Source organism: Mesocricetus auratus, unplaced genomic scaffold (genome assembly GCF_017639785.1).
Source record: "Mesocricetus auratus isolate SY011 unplaced genomic scaffold, BCM_Maur_2.0 Super-Scaffold_100023, whole genome shotgun sequence".
Taxonomy (NCBI): Eukaryota; Metazoa; Chordata; class Mammalia; order Rodentia; family Cricetidae; genus Mesocricetus; species Mesocricetus auratus.
The window spans coordinates 18,244,396-18,267,058 of record NW_024429204.1 but is presented as its reverse complement, the minus strand read 5'-3'; the positions used below and the strand labels follow the sequence as shown (position 1 = coordinate 18,267,058).

The window sequence follows — 22,663 nt, the reverse complement described above, 5'->3', positions numbered from 1 at the left end:
TCCGCGTCCCCATGTCTGATGTTAAAGGGCTCTTCGGGTTGCCGATTCCTTTCAGCCTTATTGGCAGCAACAAACTTCTCTCTCGTGGGCTGGTTCCACACCTGGCTTGCAGCTTTCCTTGCCACATGCCCTCCATCCTGGGGACTCCAAGGCTTCACCTCCACAGCTTCACACAACGGCCTCTCTGGGTCTCCGTGCAAGGACACCCTGACACATGCCTGACCTTGGCAGCTTTTCGTACTCTGTGGAGGCAGGTTCCAGAACCATGCAGACCAAACTGCCACCCTCTGATGCTCGATGGAACTGGAACTTGATGCCGCCCTTTTCAATTACGTTTGCATCGGCTTTCTGGTTTTGACGCTTTCCTTCACTGCCTAAGCTTCTCATTGAGTCCTTTTCACAAGCTGGAAGCTTAACTGGGTGGGGTCTAGCCCTGAGGTCCCCACTCCCTCTATTCCATTCATCGTCAGGCTTTTCTTAAAACCGTTTATCTCCTTGAGCACTGGGCTTGGCTCCAGTCACTTCCTGGTGCTCCTTTCTCCTCACACTGTACGTTGGGTTTCTCTTTGTCCAGTCCGCTCCCTTTCATTACAGATTTGTCGAGTTGTTACTAATAACCACATGGCACGGTCTAGACTAGGCCGTCTGGAAATCCCCGCTTCTATTCAGCCTCTGGCAGATTATTTGGACAAAGGCAGAAAGTAGGCACTTTTTTTTTTGCCAAAAATGTCACAAGAATGATCTCTAGGCCATTTCCTAATATCCCATCCTCTGAAACCACTTGGTCGGGACTGACGTGATCTACGTTGCTCTTAGCACCTCTGTCTTCCATACCTCCTACTAGGATGGCCCGTAAAGCCGTGCTTAAAGGGTTCCTCTAACCCAAAGTCCACATTGTGCCAATAGGCAGCTAGGTCAGGCCTGTGAGCAATGCCACACCCACTGGCTTCACGGCCACGCTTGCCCCTGAGAATCGCACTTCCTCCAACAAGGCCGCACCTCCTCATCCTTCTGACCCCACCAAAGAGCTCCACTCCCTGGCGACTAAGCATTTGGATATTTGAGCCTACGAGGGCCATTCTTATCCAAACCACCACAGAACCTATCTGAAATATCCCACCATTGTCACACTCTCTAAACAGATCATTTATGCTAAAACTCCATGGTCCTGTTGGAATAAACAGATCATTTATGCTAAAACTCCATGGTCCTGTTGGAACTCTGGCGTACGCTTCAGTGTTCAGTTTTAGCGACGAGGTGTGGGAAGTTTTTTGCTTTTTCACACCATTGCCCCTCTTTAAGACCACTCTCTCCTTCACCGAAGGAGCCCAGTGATGTAGCCACACTCGAGTGTGCCCCAAACAAGGTTCCTAAAGAGTACAGAGTTTGACGATTGGTGAGTAGTGCTACGTACCTACACTCCTAGCACTTGAAAGGTCAGAACAAGGGTCAGGAGAGCTAACAGTTCAATCCCATCCTCAGTTACTTGGAAATTTGGGAACCAGTTTGAACTACATGAGACCCTGTCACAAAAAAGAAAGAAAAGAGGACAAAGTTTGGTCATTTGTATTTTAAAATATCTTAATTGGCAGCAACAGTGTAGGGGCATCACTAAAATCCTATGTGTAATTAAATGAATGGGATCTGAGAACCAGTTGCCTCACGGGAAACCGAAATAGCCTTAACTTGGATTTGATGTTTGCAATAATGCTGTTATATTGTGTTCCAAAGGCACGGACCAGAGCCTGATCGTCTGGTGATTACTTGAACAAATGGACGTATGTGTGAATGAATGATCATGAAAGTAAATGACCAGAATAAATACTGTGTTCATCTTAGAATGTCAGGTTTTGATGAAGCAGGAGATCCCGGGTCACCGTCTAACTCCCCTCTTTGCTTCATTCCCTAGGCAGCTTGAAATCCACTCTCCAGATGCTAAGCACACAGTGGTCCTGAGGAGTAAGGACTCCGCCACCGCCCAAGCCTGGTTCAGTGCCATCCATTCCAACGTCAGTGACTTGCTGGCCCGAGTGATTGCAGACGTCAGAGAGCTGCTGGGGAAGACGGGCATTGCTGGCAGCCATGAGATCAGGCACCTTGGCTGGCTGGCAGAAAAGGTGAGGGGACCGTCTCCTCTGTCAGTTGTCCCTAGGTTCTGCCACTGAAATTAACTCCTTCTATACGCTGGTTCTCTCCGTAGCGGTAAATCATCTTGATTGTCTATCCCAATAGACCACATTGCAGTATGTGGAGAGTTTGTCTTAATCAACACTTATTCTCTAGCATACTTGTGTGGTCTCTAACTGTGCAATGGGCAAATGGGCAAGTTAATAAATAGTTTGATTTCTGAGGTATCCCTGTGATACGCAAGAAAAGCAATTCAAGTTCATAATACAGCATCTATGAGGGAGTGGAAATGATTGCTCAGAAGGGGTATATGTGGATTTTAATGAATCTGCTCATTAATTAAATAGATCCTGCAGGAATCACATGTTTGCAAATGACAGCGATGATATTGATAATGAGGGTTTATTAAGCAACTACTATGTTGGCACATATTCGTTTCCACCTTATCTTTTATTTGTAGTTTCAAACAAGCAGGTTTTCCATGTCATTCCTTCATGAGCACCTACTTTGTATGGGAGGCAGGTCAAGGAGGGAGTGGCAAAATTTATATTTAAAATGAATGCATGGAAATACTAAAAGAGCAAACAGTTCAAAAATTAGTTATTAGAATATATTTCACATGCAAAATCATGTGAGTGCAAACACGATATATAAATTTATATATATACATGTATATACGTGTGTGTATGTGTGTGTGTGTGTAAGAATCCATATGTATGTTTGACAATTCAATTGCAACAAGATGAAAATCTATCAGAGGGTTGAAACTGCAGAAGCTTTACTTTATGCTGTAAAAATATTTCATAAAGTCATAGCTTAGACATTTTAACAAATCAGGCAATTTTTTTTTGGTTTTACGAGACAGGGTTTCTCTGTATTGTTTTGGAGGCTGTCGGTCCAGCCTGGCCTCGAACTCACAGAGATCTGCCTGCCTCTGCCTCTCGAGTGCTGGGATTAAAGGCGTGTGCCACCACCGCCCGGCCAAATCAGGCAATTAAATAATGTAATGAGAAAGAACTCTGAAACAGAAATGGGTTAATGTGTATGGTGTCACTCTTTGGCCTTTATATAAATGATGGATTTAGAAAAATAGTCATTTTGCATATAATAATAATAATTTCATGGCTGTGTGTCATGGAGGGCAGCTGCCATGGAAAATGTTCTACATGTAATGATAACACTGTCACTCGGATTTCCTTTCCCAAAGTCTATGGTATGTCGGGAAGGCTTGAAGGATTGAGCCTTAGCCATTTTTCTTACATCTGATTGCTGTACCTTGAACCTGTGACACGGCTAGTGCTTCTGGCTTTTGTGAGCTCCCCATGATGTTGCAATCACAGCTGTCCTGCCAATAAATCCTGGCATCTGAGAAGGCCCAGGCACTTGGAAATAACACCTGAACAGAGCCATCGGCTGTTTTCCACCATTGTTCTTTGTGCGCGCACCTGTTCACATGTGGATCTGGGCCACAAAGTTCAGCGCCCAGTGAGTTGTTTGCTTTGGTGTTTTCCCATCTCTGGTGGACGGCAGAGAACTAGAGGTCAGTGTGGGTGTTAAGAGCGTCAGCATCATAAGCACTACAAGCCTCGGGAAGCCTTTCACAAGCTTGCTGGCTCAGAGGGTGACCAGAAGAGGGGGCAGCTGTGTGGCGGTGACAGGGTACTCAGAAGGGAAATCCACAGTGATGGAGTACTCCTGCATACGGATCTCTGTGCTCTTGGTAAAAATGTGTGTTTCGAGTCAGTGTTCTTCATGCAAACAGTGCAAGAAATCCAGACAGTTGGCATTTGTATAGTCACGGTTGCTAGCACCAGCCATCATTTCCTTTCTCAGGTGTGTTTCTCTTGGAGTGGAGGCCGGTTAGGCAGGAATCCTGAAGTTTCACATGACAGATTCTTGACTCTGCTTGAATACAGAGGGCTTTGTGCAGCCTGTGTCCCAGGATGAGCTTCCAAGGCACCCAGGATTCACATAACAATATCTGTCACACCTTTCCATCTCTGCTTTTCTATCTAGGTACTCTGATGATTTATTGTCAAAGGACTCAGCGCGCCTTGACCTGAAAATTCCAAATTTATTTTCTTACTCTTGGCTGCAGGAGGTTCTTGACCCATTGGGTCCCACTGCCTGTCTCAGTCCCAAATAAACACACAAAGACATATATTAATTATAAACTGTTGACTGATGACTAGGGCTTCTTACTGGCTAGCTCTGTCTAAATTATTAACCCATAACCACTAATCTATATATTTCTATATAGCCTTATCTTACTGGAGAATGTCTGATGCATTCTATCCTCCTGGTCTCTCCATGGCATTTTGTCATGGTCTTCCTCTGCCTACCTTTCCCAGAATTCTCCTCATCTCCTAGTTCCACCTATCTTCCTGCTTCTATTAACCAGTGTTTTATTCATCAACCAATAAGAGAAACATATATTCAGAAGGACATCCCCATCATCTTTCTGTCCTATTCCTTCCAGCAGAAGTCCTAATATTGAATCTAATTCAATTGTCTTGAATCATATTTTTAGCACCAGTTGCACTGAGCTCAGAATTAACCAAGTCATATCCACTGAGAAATAAAGAGGGGCTTTTTAATTTGGGGGTAGTACAATCTTTTTGAGAGTCTTTCTGGAGAGGCCCCACTGGTGGAGAACCTGTGATCATCCTGTCTCAGCCTCCCAAGTTCTGATGTGACAGGTGTGTGCCACCAGAAGGGTACAGATTTTTCTTCGAGGAGAGTGGCGTCGTGATTGTTCTGGTTTTTTGAAGTCATGTCTCATATAAACCAGTCTGATGTTGAATTCATTGTGTAGCCAAGGATCACCCAAACTTCTGATCCACAAGGATTACAGGTATGTGTCACCATGCCTGGCTTATGTGGTGCTGGGTATAAAATCCAGGGCTTTGTGTGTGGTCGGCAAGAGCTCTACCAATGAAACTCCAACCCCCAAAAGGATATTCATTCTTTTTAATGAAAAAATTACAATAATAAGTGTGTGGATTCAGAAGTGATGGAAGCACTTTATAGAAAGACAAAGAGAACCTATTGGGATGGAACATGTCTTCATGAGGTTATGGTCTTGAGTTAACATGAGTGGGCCTAGGAGAGTAAACAGAACACATCCTCAGTGTCCTGGAAGAGAGAGACAGGAATTCAAATAACGACTGAACCGATTTAAAGCAGGGGTAGCTGATGCAGTGTAGCCAAAATGTGGGAGCATGTAAAGAAGTACCCCAGAATGGACAGGGAGATGCTATGTTATCCTTTGACCTGAAGGCACATGGCCAGGAGCAGCAACTGAAACTACTAAGCATCATAGCTGTAGAAAAAGGCTGGCTACTCCCAACCACAGTCCACAGTAGATAAAGTCAGTTCCTGCCAACTCTTGGCTACTGATCAGTGGATGAGGCTAACTAGGAACAAGAGGCAAGGGATGACCACCGGTGCAGTCTGTTGATGTGAGTGGGCAACCCAGGACCCGGAGAAGGCACAAACTGGATCTGGCACATATGTGGGGCACACATACCCTCCGAGGACCGAGATGAGACTCTCATCTCTTCAGCCACATCTGTATTTAAAATCACTGCTGTCCAGTTAGTCAAAAAGTACCGTCGTATCAGTCTTAGTGGTACTGGCTAAGTTTCCAAAGGTTCCACTGTTTTCACTTAAAAGCTGAGTTATGCCTTTGGTTTATCCTAAATCATTAGTAGGCCATTATTAGGTGTTCCCATGGAGCAGTAATAAGAGCATATAAAACAGCTCTTTCTGTTTTGGGAAAGCCATTATTCTTACAATATAATTTCAAATAATCACTACAGCTGTCTCCTTGAGTGTATGCTTCACTGTATCTATAAGAAAAATAATGACTTATCATGGACAATTATTATAAGCAAGAATATCCTTTATTACTTCTAATTCCAAATTTCTCAAAAAAAAGATTACCATATATCAAGTCCAAGGGAACAAATCCAAACAAGACTCTTTTTTTGAATAGACATTTAATACCAAATTCTAGCATAGATTCATAGGGATGGCTTTTAGCCAAATACAATGAATGGCAAATCCTTAATACTGTGCCTTTCTTATCACAAATATCAGAGAATTTGCTTGGCATTTGTAAAGATATAAAATGTGATCCTATATATATCCAGCTGCAATTTACCTTAAATTGGTGTCCTTTGTCTTTCTCTATACTGTTAAGCTTTGGTTTGGAGATGAATAATGGTAGCTCCCTGACAAGGTTATACAAATCATATTTAATTTCAACGTTTTACAAGTGAGGCTTATATGAACTAACATAATGTGAGGCAACATCAATTTCCTTTGTAAAATCCTGTTCAGTGAAAAGCCTAAGACCTCCTTGACTCTCCATGGGAAGAAAACTGAATACTAACACTAGCCTCTTCTTGAGATAGTCGAGGGAGTTGAAGGATGACTCTTGAGAAACTATGAGATCTCCAGTGACTGGAGAGAGCTCACTGCACTGCCGGAGAGGACAAGAAGGAAAGTGTGGGGTACACAACAGTTCAGCTTATGGGGAGTGCAGAGGGCAGGACGAAGGCTGTTCTTCAAACAGATAACACTTACATTAATTATTTGTGCATTGAAGTCTTTTCAGCTATCACATTAGAAAGATAAGCTATGTTCTCATTCTCTGGATGTATAGAGAAACAATAATCAGTGGACTTAATGGAACCTTTGGAGTCTGTTGTGTGCACTTTGCATCAGACATTTTAATTGCCATGGAATCTTATTTGCAGGTGATTCCAAGTTAGATTTAAAAACGCAAAACAGCAACATAGCAAAGCAAAACACCCGTTTTTGATCCCAAGATGCAAGTAGCTTCTCAGTTTTATTATTCTCCTTTCAGATTCTTTCCAATGCAACTTCCTTGTATCTGTTCCTCCCCATGGTGTTACTGGCATTGGACATTGGTTATTCATATTATGTTTCAGGCAGTGTTTTAATAACTTCCATCCCATGAGGTAAGCCTGGAAAACCTGTGGAACCTTTCTGAGATCACTCTGAAAATCTAAGCTTCTCTTTCTATCATTTTCCATGACACTGGGCTAGAACGGGGCCCAGGAAATATCTGTCCTTGTGAGTAAGTCTTCCCTGAACCCACTCTTACATCAGTATCACCAACCAAGAGAACAGCTTCAAAACTAAGTGACATATAATAACAATTTGGATCCTTTCCGACTGTAAAGACAAGGGAAGACCAGTGCTCAGAGAACCATCTATCCCCCCCCTCCATCCATTATTATCTTGCTCTCATTCTAAGAGAAGAAAGTCAGAGAGAGATTCTTCTCTTAATGCACCCCTCGACAACGTCAGCTAATTAGGCTACTCTGATTAAGCCTTTACTTTGATTTCCCACACAACACTTCTTCCTGGCTTCATGCTACTAACATGTAAAGAACAGTCTTTTTTTCTTAATTTGTATTTTTAAATTTAAATTTAAATTAGGAACAAGGTTGCTTCACATGTCAATCCCAGGTCCCTCTCCCTTTCCCTCCCCACCTCCCACAACCTCCCACCAACACCCTCCCCATACCACCTCCTTTCTTCAGGGAGTGTGAGGCCCTCCATGGGGGTTCCATAGTCTGTCATTTCATCCAGGGCAGGACCTAGACCCTCCCACAAGAGTTCAGGGTGAGAGTGCATCTCTCATTGTGGGATGGGCACCCAAAGTCCATTTGTACGCCAGGGATAAATACTGATCTACCCAAGGCCCCATAGATTGCCTAGGCCTCCTCACTGACACCCACATTCAGGGGGTCTGGATCAGTCCCATGCTAGATTCCCAGCCAGCAGTCAAGGATTCAAGAACTAGCCATTGTTCAGGTCAGATGTTTCTGAAGGTTAAACCAGCCCAGTCTTAATCCCTTTGCTCATCAATCCTCCCTCTCTCTCACTGGGTTCCTTGAGTTCAGCTCAGTGTTTAGCTGTGAGTGTCTGCCTCTGCTTCCATCAGACTCTCTGGATTGTAGGCTGGCACTCCCCAGATCTATGTCTAAAATCCATATATGAAAGAGTATATACCATGTTTGTCTTTTTGTGACTGGGTTACCTCACTCAGGATTCCATTGTTTTTTATGCTGAATAGTACTCCATTGTGTAAATGAACCACATTTTCTCTATCCACTCTTCAGTTGAGGGGCATCTAGGTTGCTTCCAAGTTCTGGCTATTACAAATAATGCTGCTATGAACATAGTGGAACAGATGTCTTTGTTGTATAAATGTGCATCTTTTGGATATATGCCTAAGAGTGGAATTGCTGGGTCATGTGGTAGACTGATTCCAAGTTTCCTGAGCAATCTCCATACTGATTTCCAAAGTGGCTGTATGAGTTGGCACTCCCACCAGCAATGGAGGAGTGTTCCCCTTTCTCCACATCCTCTCCAGCATAAATTGTTGTTGGTGTATTTGATTTTAGCCATTCTGACAGGAGTAAAATGGTATCTCAAAGTTGTTTTGATTTGCATTTCCCTGATGGCTAGGGATGTTGAGCACTTTTTCAAGTGTCTCTCAGCCATTTTAGACTCCTCTATTGAAAATTCTCTATTTAATTCTGTAGCCCACTTTTTAATTGGGTCCTTTGGTGTTTTGGAGACCTGCTTCTTGAGTTCTTTGTAAATTTTGGAGATTATCCCTCTGTCAGATGTGGGGTTAGTCGAATAACTTTTCCCATTCTGCGGGCTGCCTTTTTGTCTTGTTGACTGTACCCTTTGCCTTACAGAAGCTTCTCAGTTTCAGGGGGTCCCATTTATTAATTGTTGACCTCACTGTCTGTGCTACTGGTGTTATGTTCAGGAAGCTGTCTCCTGTACCAATTCATTCAAGGTTACCACCCACTTTCTCTTCTAAGAGGTTCAGTGTGACTGGATTTATGTTGAGGTCTTTGATCCATTTGGACTTAAGTTTTGTGCATGGCAATAGACATGGATATATCTGCAGTCTTCTACATGTCAGCATCCAGTTATGCCAGCACCATTTGTTAAAGATGCTTTCTTTTTTCCATTGTATATTGTTAACTTCTTTGTCAAAGATCAGATGTTCATACGTATGTGGGTTAATATCAGGGTGTTCAATTCAATTCCATTGGTCTACCTGTCTATTTTTGTGCCAGTACCAAGCTGTTTTCAGGACTATAGCTCTATAATAGAGCTTGCAGTCAGGGATGGTGATGCCTCCAGATGTTGCTTTGTTGAATAAGATGGTTTTGGCTATCCCGGGTCTTTTGTTTTTCCATACAAAGTTGATTATTGTTTAAAGAACAGTCTTAGAGAGGCTGGAATCATCTTTGGTGGGACATGCTCAAAGAAGACAATGTTTCTAGACACACAGGTTGCATATTGGAATGACTAAGGAATTACAGCTGCCATGGCACCTTAGGTATGAAGAGCTTCATGAAGTACCATGAAGTAAGGCTTCTTAGTCAATAGGTCATTATGTAGATGGCAGATGCGTCTCCTGAGTAGTGACTCATCACATCCTTCTATCCAAGGTCTGTGTGTGATGTGCCAACAGATTTTAGTCAACCCACACTGATGTGGGATGTCCTTCTGTATGCTGTAAATATATGTTTCTCTTATCAGTTGATGAGTGAAGGTGCTTAGGCTAGTGGACAGGCAGGGTTACCAGACTAGGAGAATGCTGGGAGGAGTCACCAGGGAGATGCCATGTAGCCACTGAAGGAGTAACATGTCAGAGCATTACATGTAAGCCCCAGCCTCATGGCAATACATAGATTAAGACAGGTGAGTTAACAGTGTTAACAATTAAAAGAGAGCTAGCCTGCAAGAAGCCTGAGCTATTGGGCAAATAGTTTGTATATAATATATTATAAATAATATAAACCTCTGTGTGTTTATTTGGGAATAAATGACTGTGGGACCAGACCAGAAACCTCCATCTACACACACACACACACACACACACACACACACACACACACACACACACATCACATACAGTAAAATGGATAGGTGATGTTCCTCTTTGTCTACAAGTACAAAATCTATATGGCATTTTCTAAGAATGGATAATAAAAGGTGGCTTTCCAGCAAAGATGTGATAAAAGAATGAAAAGTAGTAATGCAAAAAACTAGAGCAGTAATAACTGCGAAAATCAAATTGGAACCAAACATTGAGGGAATGATAAAAGAATCAGCTGCCTCTGGGCATGTTGACATTGGTGTCATTCAAGGCGCTGTCAGTGGTCAACCAGAAAGTGGTTAAGATAAACTTGGAGCCACAGATAAGACAGTAGCTGTGGTCAGAGGAAGTAAGGACGGTGAAAAGTTCACATGGGAGGAACATGTGGACACATCTCTCATTATATAAGAGTAAAGGATGGGCACTGTCCTGCACACCTGTACATCTAACACTCAAGGACAGGCAGGAGGGGGTGTGGCCAGACTGTCCATCACAGTGAGACGCCGATTCAAAAGAATTTTATGTACTATATTAGATGTACTTTTAAAAGAGAATGCAAAGGATATGATATTGTCAGCTGATGCAAACTTAGAAGGGGTGAGGCAGTTTTTCAAGACAGCAGAAAACAGACTGTCTAGTCCCAGAAGTGACATGTAGCAAATAAGGCAGGAATTCTCTTTGAATTACTGCAGATAAGGTATTCCGTGTACAAAGCAATGGTGCATTCTAACCCCAACCTTTGTAATGTTTAAATGAAAAATTGTTAAGTGAATGCCAATGAAGCAAATAGTCCCACTTCCCTATGTATTTGTAGATATGAAAAAGGCAATTTATAAGACACTGATAACAAATGCTGAGGGTCGTGGAATCATCCTTATTTTCCAAGCTAATTGTTACAATATATGGTGTAATTTCAACTTTCATAGTCGGTTTTACTACCCAGCATTCCTGTATAAAGGTAGAACCACCTCCCTACCCCCTCAACCTTACTATGTCCACCCTCCACTTATCTCCCCCTCCCCCTCAACATCACTCTCCCCACCATCCACCTGCCTCCCCCTCTCTCCCTCTCTGTTTCTGTCTTATTCATCTATCCTCCTCTGTCTCTTCTTCTATATATATATACAGGTCCTTCTGGGTGTGCGTGTGCTGATCTCTGTTCTATTGTCTCACCTAATTTGTGTCCTTATTAGTTTTCAGGTTCGCCACTAGTGATTTATCCACAGCATCCCCACCAGAAAGCTCCAACCAACCGTTCCACCATCACATCTCCTAGCTGCCTTGCCCAGATAGATTAAAGGGATCTCAAGTGTAAATGTGAAACAGCCCTAACTGGCATCAAACAAGCTCCTGGTCATCAGGTTCTCAACCATGTAATTAATGGAGCGATATTTCTGGAGTCTCTAAATAAATCAGCTTACCATCTGCCTAAAAATCACCTGAGTCAGAATCTCCCACCAGTCTTACAGAGAGAAAATAGTTTCTGACCTGAGGGAACTCCCATCTGATAAACAATGAAAATAGAAGCTCTGTGCAGGCTACTGCTGCTTTGCAACATCCCTGAATCAAGTGGGATGGTTTCGCTGGAAGCCAGACTGTTAATGCAATTCCGCACTAATAGGCCTGTTGTGTTGCTTTAAAAAGCAGTCTTCAAGCTCCTGAATGAGTCATGTGTGAGATGGAGCCAGAATGAGGAAAGCTTGAAAACAACTTATGTATCTTCCTTCTTAGGAGTTAGCTGAATGAGCCAGTATAGATTTAAGTCAGACACACACACATACACACACACACACACACACTCACACACTCACTCATGCACACACTCACACACAACTCATTCACACATTCATACTCATACACACTCACACTCACTCATGTACACACTCACACTCATACACACTCTCACACACTTATGTGCACACTCACACACTCACTCATGTACACATTCACACAGGCACACACACTCACACACACTCATACTCATACACACTCACACTCACTCATATACACACTCACACACAACTCATTCACACATTCATACTCATACACACTCACACTCACTCATGTACACACTCACACTCATACACACTCTCACACACTTGTGTGCACACTCACACACTCACTCATGTACACATTCACACACAGGCACACACACATAGACACACTCACACAGGCACACACAGACACACACATGCACACACAGACACACACATTCACACACTCACAATATACTCATGTGCACACACACTCACACAGACACACATTTACACACACACAGCACTCTCATGAACGCACTCATACACATATTCACACACAGACACACACATGCAAGCACACTCACACACAATCACACACATGCACTTGCAGTCCCACACAAAACACTGAAGATTTAAAAATGGGGATGGATGGCTGAGTGCCAGAGGCAGCCAGTATGAACACATGAGTATATGCTGATTTTCCTCATGACGTCACAGGGCACAGTTTAGAATCCTGAGTCATTCTCTATCACCCAGGTGGAGACATCCCAGATGTCCGTGTGAGGGTGGTAGGATTGTGAGCATTTCACCCCTTGTGGGATGACTCATAAATCTTACTCTGTGCCTGCCTAATTTTCTTTGGAGAACATGCTAGAACTCAAGACAGAAGACCCTCTGGTCCTAATGGATAACTATTACACTCTGCTAACTTTGGCCATATGCTATTAGGCATTACAGAGTGTCCATCATTAGTGAGATTGATATTGTCCAGAAAAGTCTGGCTTGAGTAAGGAAAAGATGATTTTCTGAACGTTTTTTCACTGTTTGATTTTTATGAGCACTTTCTTTCTCCCTATCCCATCCTAGTGAGGGAGGGAGAGATTCCTGGCCCTGAGCAGGGTGAAATGGAGGCAATATCCCTCCCTGAACAGATGAGCAGTTGTTAGCTACATGATCTCACGGCCTGGGGGTGATGGACACTACATGGGGCGTAGGACCACATGTATGATGCATGAGGGAGCTGAGGTCATCAGCAGAGACTGAGTAAAGTAGGCTTAGAAGGAACAAGAGGGATCATGCCCTATGGTTCTACAGGACAATGTGACCCCAATGTCATCCAACTGAAATCCTTTCAAGGATCCAGCAGAAGTCCTCAACTGCTCCTGGAAACACCAATTACTTCAAAGAGGAAGATAGGTGGGACTAGGACAAAGAATTCTGGGAAAGGTAGGCAGAAAGGGCCTGCCAGAACAGTAGCCATGTAGGCTGCCAAAGGAGTAACAGGTTCAGACCCTTCTCCGGTAAGATAAGACCACACGGAAATACTTAGATTAATAGAAATGGGTTAACCATTAAGACAGAGCTAGCCAATAAGAATTCCTACTCATCAGCCAATAGATTCATAATTAATACAGTGTCTGTGAGTTTCCTTGGGGCTCAAGGACTACGGGACCAGCCAGGACAGAAAGCGCCATCAGCACTTAGCCTGTTCCAGGAACCTGAGAAGAATGGGATGGGAAACCTTTCCCACTGGGTACAGGACGTATCAAAGGAGAGCAGAACTGACCACTGTGCACCAGAGATCATAGAGGATGTGGAAGTACCGGACCACATTTTATCTTACAGTAGTCATTGGGCCTTGCAGTCACTGGTTGCTTAGATCCTTTCATCACAGAGTCTAAACTGTTGCAGCTCAGGGAGGGATTTGCTGAGGGAGGGGGGAGTTAGAAGTAAAACTTGAAGTGAGTCAAACAGGAGGGAGAACACAAGTAGGCAAAGATTGGGATCCCTAACTACCAGGAGGGAATAGTCAAAAAGTTAAAAGGAAAAAGTTTCCTTGGAAAATGAGAGGTGAAAGGAGATGGCGTAAAACCCTAAGCAGCATCGGGAGGAGGATGAAGATGTGGAGAAAGTCTAGCTAAATTATCCAATGACCAAGAACCATCATGCCCTAAGTAGCACTGATCCTCCATCCCAGTCCTCAGTGGTCTCTAAAGTAGCAGCCCTGGGACAAAAGAATTACCAATTCCTTCATCATTGTACTTGGCTGTCTACATAGGCTCATAGAATGCACAGATGCACAGTTCATCTAACTCTCCGGGATCCCTGTCTTCCTATGCCCCTTTCCCTACTTCATGTTCTCATTTTCTCAGCTTTGCAGAAAAGAGACCAAATATTGTATGGACTACAATCTGATTTTTCTCAAGTTCAGGCATCTTGGGCTCTGCTATATAGTCTTGTCCCTAGTTAGCTGGTCACTGGTAGCTGGCCCCTAGTTAGCTGGTCACTGGTAGCTGGTCCCTAGTTAGCTGGTCACTGGTAACTGGTCCCTAGTTAACTGGTCACTGGTAGCTGGTCCCTAGTTAGCTGGTCACTGGTAGCTGGTCCCTAGTTAACTGGTCACTGGTAGCTGGTCCCTAGTTAGCTGATCACTGGTAGCTGGTCCCTAGTTAGCTGGTCACTGGTAACTGGTCCCTAGTTAGCTGGTCACTGGATGCTGGTCCCTAGTTAGCTGGTCACTGGTAACTGGTCCCTAGTTAGCTGGTCACTGGTAGCTGGTCCCTAGTTAGCTGGTCACTGGTAGCTGGTCCCTAGTTAGCTGGTCACTGGATGCTGGTCCCTAGTTAGCTGGTCACTGGTAGCTGGTCCCTAGTTAGCTGGTCACTGGTAGCTGGTCTCTAGTTAGCTGGTCACTGGTAGCTGGTCTCTAGTTAGCTGGTCACTGGTAGCTGGTCCCTAGTTAGCTGGTCACTGGTAGCTGGTCTCTAGTTAGCTGGTCACTGGTAGCTGGTCCCTAGTTAGCTGGTCACTGGTAGCTGGTCCCTAGTTAGCTGGTCACTGGTTGCTGGTCCCTAGTTAGCTGGTCACTGGATGCTGGTCCCTAGTTAGCTGGTCACTGGTAGCTGGTCCCTAGTTAGCTGGTCACTGGTAGCTGGTCCCTAGTTAGCTAGTCACTGGTAGCTGGTCCCTAGTTAGCTGGTCACTGGTAGCTGGTCCCTAGTTAGCTGGTCACTGGTAGCTGGTCCCTAGTTAGCTGGTCACTGGTTGCTGGTCCCTAGTTAGCTGGTCACTGCTAGTGCTGCTCTATTGATGACAGGTACCCCCACATCAATAGCTGTGAAAAGTGAAGAAAGGAAGCTCAGTGTAAGTGGGGTTTCATCAGAAGCAATTTGGGGAAAGTGTGTTGAAGAACTCCACCAAGGAACAGAGATTTTTAGAGGCATGCCTGGGTATTTCACAACATCTTCAGGTGAACATGTACTTTTGCATGCTTAGATCTTCCAAAACGCTGGTCAGTTATGTCTGGGCACAGAACACGCAAAAATATTCCTGGTGTGTGTGTATGCCTGCTGCCCAGTTGACTTGGCTGTGTATTAACTGTTGAATTCATGGCCCGATCATTTTGTATGGGATGCATTTGGGATCCCTAGGAATAAGTGCAGAACTAAACAAGGCTGATCAGAACTTACTGGATGAACATGGAAGGGGTCGAGGAGTAGAAGCTGAACTACAATGCATCATTACAAAAGGAACATGGGCTCCGGATCCCGACCTACCTAGATCTTAAATGCCCCCTTTGTTACTTACTGCTGGGGAGACCTCAGGGGAGTTTCTCTAAGTCTTTAATGAACAGTTTCTGCGTCTGTAAAAAAGAGACACTGAAGAAAACTAAGAAATGGTGAGAGCGGGGCAAGTAGTCTTCCCAAGGGAACAGCACAACAATTCAGTATCAAACAGTGAGCCCTAAAAACATGCACATTCTCTTTTGCAATCTCTAGGGATTGAGCAAGTTGTACTTTTATATTTAGAAATGTCCATACATGTGTAACAACGATTATACATAATATTATATATGTTATATAGCATAATATATATTTATGAAAAAGACTGGGAGGAATGGGGTACATGGGAAGGTATAGAGGGAGGAAAGAGAATGATTAAATATTATAACCTCAAAGAATAATATTGAAAGCACACAAAGCTCAATTCCCTGAATATTGAAAACTGAAACCCTATTTAAAATTTTAAAATAACGCATTTTATTGAAAATGCATTTTTTCAAGAAACAGAAAGAAAAATACCAAAACCAGAAAGCAGGTAGGTCAGAAACATCAGGCCACCTCTGTCACTTCTCACTGAAGCACATGTCTGGCTTACACAGTCTGGTCACTCACACACTCCAGTCAGGAGCCCAAAGCATTTGCTTAGAACCAAGATTTGAACTCAGAGAAAAAAAAACTAATTTGAATTTTTCAGCATCTATATCTTTTCTGCTTTTAATCTCCTTGACAACTTTATTTATTTCTTCTCTTTGCCGTGTATGTCTTTCTTTTTGTACTGTTTTCTATTTTGTATGATGCACATTTTGCATTTTAAAATGCTAAGCAATATACTAAATAATAGTGTTATTAAGTGAAAAGAGAGAAGAGATAATGAATGATTGATTGATTGATTGATTGATTAACACCTTCTTCAAAAAGGGGAATTATGTACTTAACTAAAGAACTCTTTATATAGTGTCTGGCACAGGGCCTCCACATAGTATGTAATGCAGTTAATGCAGTAGATGAGGCCATCAACTCCAGGGCTGTGCATTTTAATAGAAAAGTAGCACACACTGATAAACAAAATGTTTGAAGTGGAATTTGTAGAGAGACCCTTGGGAATCCCTGAGTTTGTACAGGCTACTCAACCAGCAGACGTTTTCCTCCAGGAAAGGACTGCTGCTGGACCCATCTCTGTAATGTTCACCTTCTTCCAAGGGCTGCTGTAGGCAGTTTTCTGTGCCACCAGCCAGTTCCCACACGGAGACTTATTATGACTTGTAAATGTGGGGCCAATAGCTCAGGCTTGTTACTAGCTAGCACTTACATGTTAAATTAACTCGTATTTCCTGTCTGTGCTCAGGCACACAGCTCAGGACCTGTTTTCAGTATGGCAAGTTCATCTCCTTCTCTCCGTGTCTCCCCTGGATTCTGAGACTCGTCCCTTCTTCTCTCTTGCACTCTCTTTTTGTCTGCACGTCCCGCCTCACCTCTACCTGTCCCGCTATTGGCCAATCAGCTTCTTCATGAAACCAATCACAGTAACATATATTCACACGGTATAAAGGAATATTCCACAGGCTGCCAATTCAGTGTTCTAATGTCTACACAGAGCCCCGCATTCATAGAGTTCCCGTCCTCAGTACTGCCACTGGGTTTGTGGGTATTTTATGAAAGGAAACCTGGTGTCCTCATGTGAGTGCCCATATTAACTTCCTAGTGAGATCGCACAGAACAGCCATGTTGAGGACTGGAGTTGGTCAGCAAGACTTCCTCTAGAGCTGGTGTCATAACCCAAACTTTCAGAACCAGTATTTGGCAGAATCCTACATGCCGTCCACACCCACAGTCCCTTTAAGAAGAAACAAACGTAGGTCCACCAGCAGACCTGGAAAAACGAGGAACAAAAACTGTGAAGTGTGGCTTTTACAGAGCACGGGAAGGGCAAAAGCAAGCTGAGGTGTGGTCTGCAAAGAGTGACAAAGCCTGAAAATTTTTATGTGGGTCCTGTGTGGCTCACGACTTAAGTTCCCAGATGTCTATAAATGACATCACTGGAGGCCTTGAGAAGAGGTTAAAGGTCAAAGTTATGTGAGTAACTAAATCCCAGGTTCCTGTAAACGGGATATGAAATTATTGCGTACATAGATGTAACAATAACCAAGGCCCTGTTTGCAATCTCCTAACACTCATGTCATATGCTCCTCTGAAGTTTCCATAAACTTGATGAAGTTAGGCAACTCCAACTAAATATACGTCTAAAAATAATTTTTAACAAAGGCATAAAGCATGTCTTCACAGTTACCACTTCTTTTTATTTTTCCCCCAATAGGGAGTTCAGAAGTTGAAGGAACAAGTGTTCTTGGGGAGTTTAGACTTTTTTTAATGATTTCTGTAGAAACATCCCCATCTCCTGTTTATTCTCTCTCTTGTATTTAAGCCATTTTTGTCACTTTTATTTAGATCTTTCTTTTTAGAAAAGGGAACTTTAAAAAAGTAGTTACTTTGCTTCGTTTATGTTAACCAAGAAACTCAGTTCTCACCTCAAAGGGGATAAGAGCTTATTTTGGTATCAAATATAAGTGACCAGAGCCCAGGAACACAGATTTAGGTCACCCCGAATTTCACATTCCAAGTGGAAGCAGTTTCATGATTTTTTTTATAGAAACAGAATCAGGAAAGCCATAAATCAAGGCTCTTTTCAGATACATTGGTGGGAACATCAGAGTTAGGTTACCACAAAGGGGGGGCCTCTGTCCCCTCCTCAGAGACCACCTGACTGTGGTCTTAGGCAGCCTTTTGGTTGACGGAAGCTGGTAGCTGCTGAGTTGATACATTTTCAGGTTTCACTTGATGGTCACAGCGATATGAGATCAGAAGCAGAGACCAGAGACAGGAAAAGGATAATAAAGGAGCTAAAGATAGCCCAAGATAAAGTATAATTAGGCATGGATCTGCAACACTCCAACCTCTCTTTGCAGTTTTCATCTGTTCACCAGCCCTGTAGAAGGCTCAGTGAAAGGGTGCAGTTTCTTTTGGGGACCTTGTATTCATGTTTTCTGGAAACTTCATATGTACCTTGTTATTATCCTGAGAGAGTGAGGTCAGGAATGCAGAAATGAGCTCTTCCAAGCATAAGGTTTTCAACCATTTGATCCTTTATTGAGATGTTTTTCACCTGTTACAAGCACAGAGACTTGATTGTGTATAATAACTGAGTTGAAAGGTCATTTTCTTGCTATTCCTGCCACCTAGAGAGGCTTTCTCCACCTGACCTTTATGTAAGGTGCAAATGCTCTTAAAGCAAGCTGGAACCACTACGAGAATCTTTTATTTATGTATCTCTCATCTTTTAAGGGATTGGCTTCCTTTTGCTTAAGGAATATACCACCAGCATTTTAAAATGAAAATATAGTTGGAATTTACTTATCCAGTGCTAAACATCATTTGTCACCTCTCCTTCATTCATTAGTTAGATAAGTATTTAATGCACACAGCATACCAGGTGAGTATAAGTACTGGGACCATGTCTCAGTTAGGGTTTCTATTGCTGTGAAGAGACACCATGATCACAGCAACTCTTATAAAGGAGAATGTTTAATTAGGGTAGCTCAGTTACAGTGTCAGAGGAGATTACAGCTGCAGAAGGAGCCGAAAGTGGAGAAGAAACTATGTCTGGGTCACAAGGTGACAGGAAGTGATCTGTTTCATTGGGTGTGGCTTGAGCACATATGAGATCTCAAAGCCTGCATCCACAGTGACACACGTCCTCCAACAAGGCCACACTTCCTAATAGTGCCACCCCCAATGGAGCTTATGGGAGTCAGTTATCTTCAAATCACCACCTTCTATGATAATGACAAGATCCTTGCTGCTCTGGAGCTTCTACTGTGGCAGAGGAGCGGGTAATAAGCAGGAGAACTGATAATTTAGTAAGAAGTGTTATAAAGAGCATGGGAGATGCCAATGTAAGATGGAGAAACTTCTTTTCAGTCATTGTATATAATGGTCAAGGTCAAGAGTTGAAAATACAAAAAGATGTTCCCCATGGACCCACAAACAAATAAGGAACACAAACACAGAATTAAACATTTCAAATACAGAATACTACATTTGATAGTGCGCCTCTATGCTAAATCTATAGGGGTCAAAGGAAGAAATCAGCTACATGGCCTGGAAGGCTAAGAAAGGTTATTAAGTTGAGTATTAAAGATCAGACAGAAAGACTCAGGGTGGAAAGTCTCGCATGCACAGACGCTTAGAGCCACAGAAGTGCACAGCCTCGTTTAAGAGTAACCATTAATCTTGTGTGGCTTGAACACTGGGAAAGGTGTGTGCGTGTGCGTGAGTGGGTGTGTGCATGTGTGTGTGTGTGTCTGTGTGTGTGTCTCTGTCTGTGTGTGTGTCTCTATGTCTGTGGGTGTATGCGTGTGTGTATGTATGTGTGTGTGCATGCGCGTGTCCCTGTGTTTGTGTGTGTGTGCTCGCGCACGTGTGTGTGTGTGTGTGTGTGTGTGTGTGTGCATGTGTGTGTGTCCAGGCTGCTTTTGTCAGCAGTCTCTTTGGGCAGGTCTACCTTCATTTCTATACTGCCATATTGCACTTCTAGAATTCTTTGGATAGCTTCAAAGACAATGTATCTCAAATAGAGTAAGGAAGCTGAACACTATAATGTCAGCACTACTTTGGAGTGCCAAAATGTTCATTAGCTATACATATTAATTGGAAAATTTCCCAGCATGTACAAAACTTTAAGATCAAGGTTACTTTTACTTTAAGAAGTAAGAGGCACATATTGCATTGCATTTTGTGAAATACAGTCTAAGGCTTTATCAATGGTACTAAAAATAGATTTGGACATGAGCATTCCAATCTTGCATCTCATAAAGTTAGTCTTAATGTTGTCATTCCTAAAGACTACAGACGTTTAAGAGCACAAGCAAACATTTTCTTGAAGTTTGATACAGCGATTTAGTCTTTATTAATTATTGTAAATGCCAAAGATTCTCCATCACTTCCCTCAGGAGCACTGCTCACTGAGTGAGCATAGACCTCTGTTTATAGGGGTTGACTGCCCAGCTCTGCAGGGGCCCTGCTCCCTTTCAGGACAGGCACAGGCTCTGTCACCCATGGATGTGTCTCCTGACTGTCACAGTACAAAGAGCTCATTGAGATTTTGCCCCCTATGTGTGCGAACACTGGGAACAAAATCTGCTCTTTGAATTGTGTCAACCAGAAATTTGATTATCTCGACCTTTTATTTCAAAGTGATCTTACAAAAATACAACCAAGGCAGATCCTGGAAATTTATTCAGGGTGTTTTCTTTGTTCGTTTTTTCACTCGAACCCGAACTGATTCTAAAGAGAAACCAACCTAAGCTTTTAAAAAAGAAAGAAGGAAAAGCTTGTTATAAATATAGTGCTGGCTCAGGCCAGTCATTGTCTCTAAAATCACCAATTGCTGAAAGCATACAACTTATGTCACTCAACAGGGAATTGACAGTCCTAACCCAAGTAAGTGTCTGCTTTGAATCATGACTCACCTAGAATGTAAAAATGTTTCTTCCCTGGTTGTCCTGCTCCTGCTAGGGTCTATTATCCAAAAAGGGGGGAGGAAGGAGGGAGGGAGGGAGGAAAGAAAGGAAGGAGGGAAGGAGGGAGGAAGGGAAGGAGGGAGAAAAAGAAAAGAAAAGAAAGGAAAAGAATGGGGTAAGCAGTATTTGTGGTCAAAATGGTGAATTAAGGGCGGTGGTGATTCGAGACCCAGGATAGGCGGAACTGTTTTTAAAGGTCTGTTTATTATTACATCCCATTAGTGAGGAAAAGAAAGAAAATAAGTTAAAGTAGAGGGGAGAATGAATAAAGAAACTTATGCAGCAATCGTTATGCATACCTGCAGTGGTGGTTTAAAGGTATTTGACTTATGCTATTTGGATGTAAAAATAACACTTTTATTTACAGACACTTTAACCTTTCAGCCCAGCCTTGTGGCTGCTCACTTGGATGCTAGTGGAGTCGTATTTCATTCCTGGAAATATGATAATGGCATGTGGATATCTAGCTTTCTCTTTTTCTCTTATTCTGATGATAAGCTCCATTAATTCTTCATTTGAGCAGAAAGGCAAGTTGATAGCCGTGAAGTTTGGGGAAGGTGAGGTGGTCCTACAAAGGGATTTTTCCTCCCTGAATTTTTAGGTGACCCCATATTCCCTGCCTTCTCCAGTGACTACTTAGGACAAGATGTACTCTGTGTACCAAGGAGCCAAAGCCAAGCTGCCGACCTTTGCATTTTGTGAACCCTTGGCTGAGATGCTGACCTGAGTGCACACAAATTGTTGGATCCATCGTATTGATTCTTGGCTCAGATACTAGTGTGTGGCTAATGACTTGTGTAGTGTGTATTTTGAGCCAGTGCTAATGCCCGATGAACAGGGAGATGGAGGCGGGGAGGAGCAGCTACAAGTGCATAGGCATCGTAGTAGACATGAGTAATTAGAGAAGCTGTGTTGCAGAGTAGATTCCATGGCTTGTGGGAAGTAAGAAGTAATCAAAGGACGGGAGAATGCTGCCATGTATCAAATTAAAAGTTATTCCCTTCACATCAGAGAGTACTTCATGAACCGTGAAATAAGGAAAGGAGTTGAAATGTATAAAGAGCCGGGTAACGAGTTTTATTACCAAAAGTAAACTGATATCTAGTCCTGCTTCTCAGTCAGAGTAGATTTAAGACCTCCAGACATGGCCATGTGGCACTCGCCACAAGTATATTGGTGACATTTTAAGGCACCATGCCAGCCAGATCCAGGGCACCAAAGGGCATGCTCCTCTGGCCCTTGGAACAATTTCCCAATGGGAAGCTGTATGCAAATTATCTTTCCAGTGCATTCTGGGAGACACAATATTCCAGAGAAAGATTGCATCCAATTTGTGAATGTGTCCAGAGAGCCTCTTCCTGGCTCCTAATTCAAGGCAAATTGGTTGAAGTGATTGTTGAGTTATGGGAGTAGCTCAGTTAATAAGTGCTTGCCTAGCATGCATGAAGATCACCCTAGGCAACATAGAGGGTCTGA

At 43.0% G+C, this 22,663-nt stretch overlaps 1 protein-coding gene across 1 annotated transcript in view; it reads left to right on the top strand.

Annotated features, from left to right (window-relative positions):
* Positions 1 to 22,663, top strand: part of Sntb1 (syntrophin beta 1) — a 235,961-nt gene that overhangs the window by 148,575 nt on the left and 64,723 nt on the right. Inside the window, exon 3 of the mRNA XM_005082728.4 lies at positions 1,910 to 2,117. Within this exon, the coding sequence (XP_005082785.1) occupies positions 1,910 to 2,117 (208 nt within the window). The remainder of the gene's footprint in view (positions 1 to 1,909; positions 2,118 to 22,663) is intronic.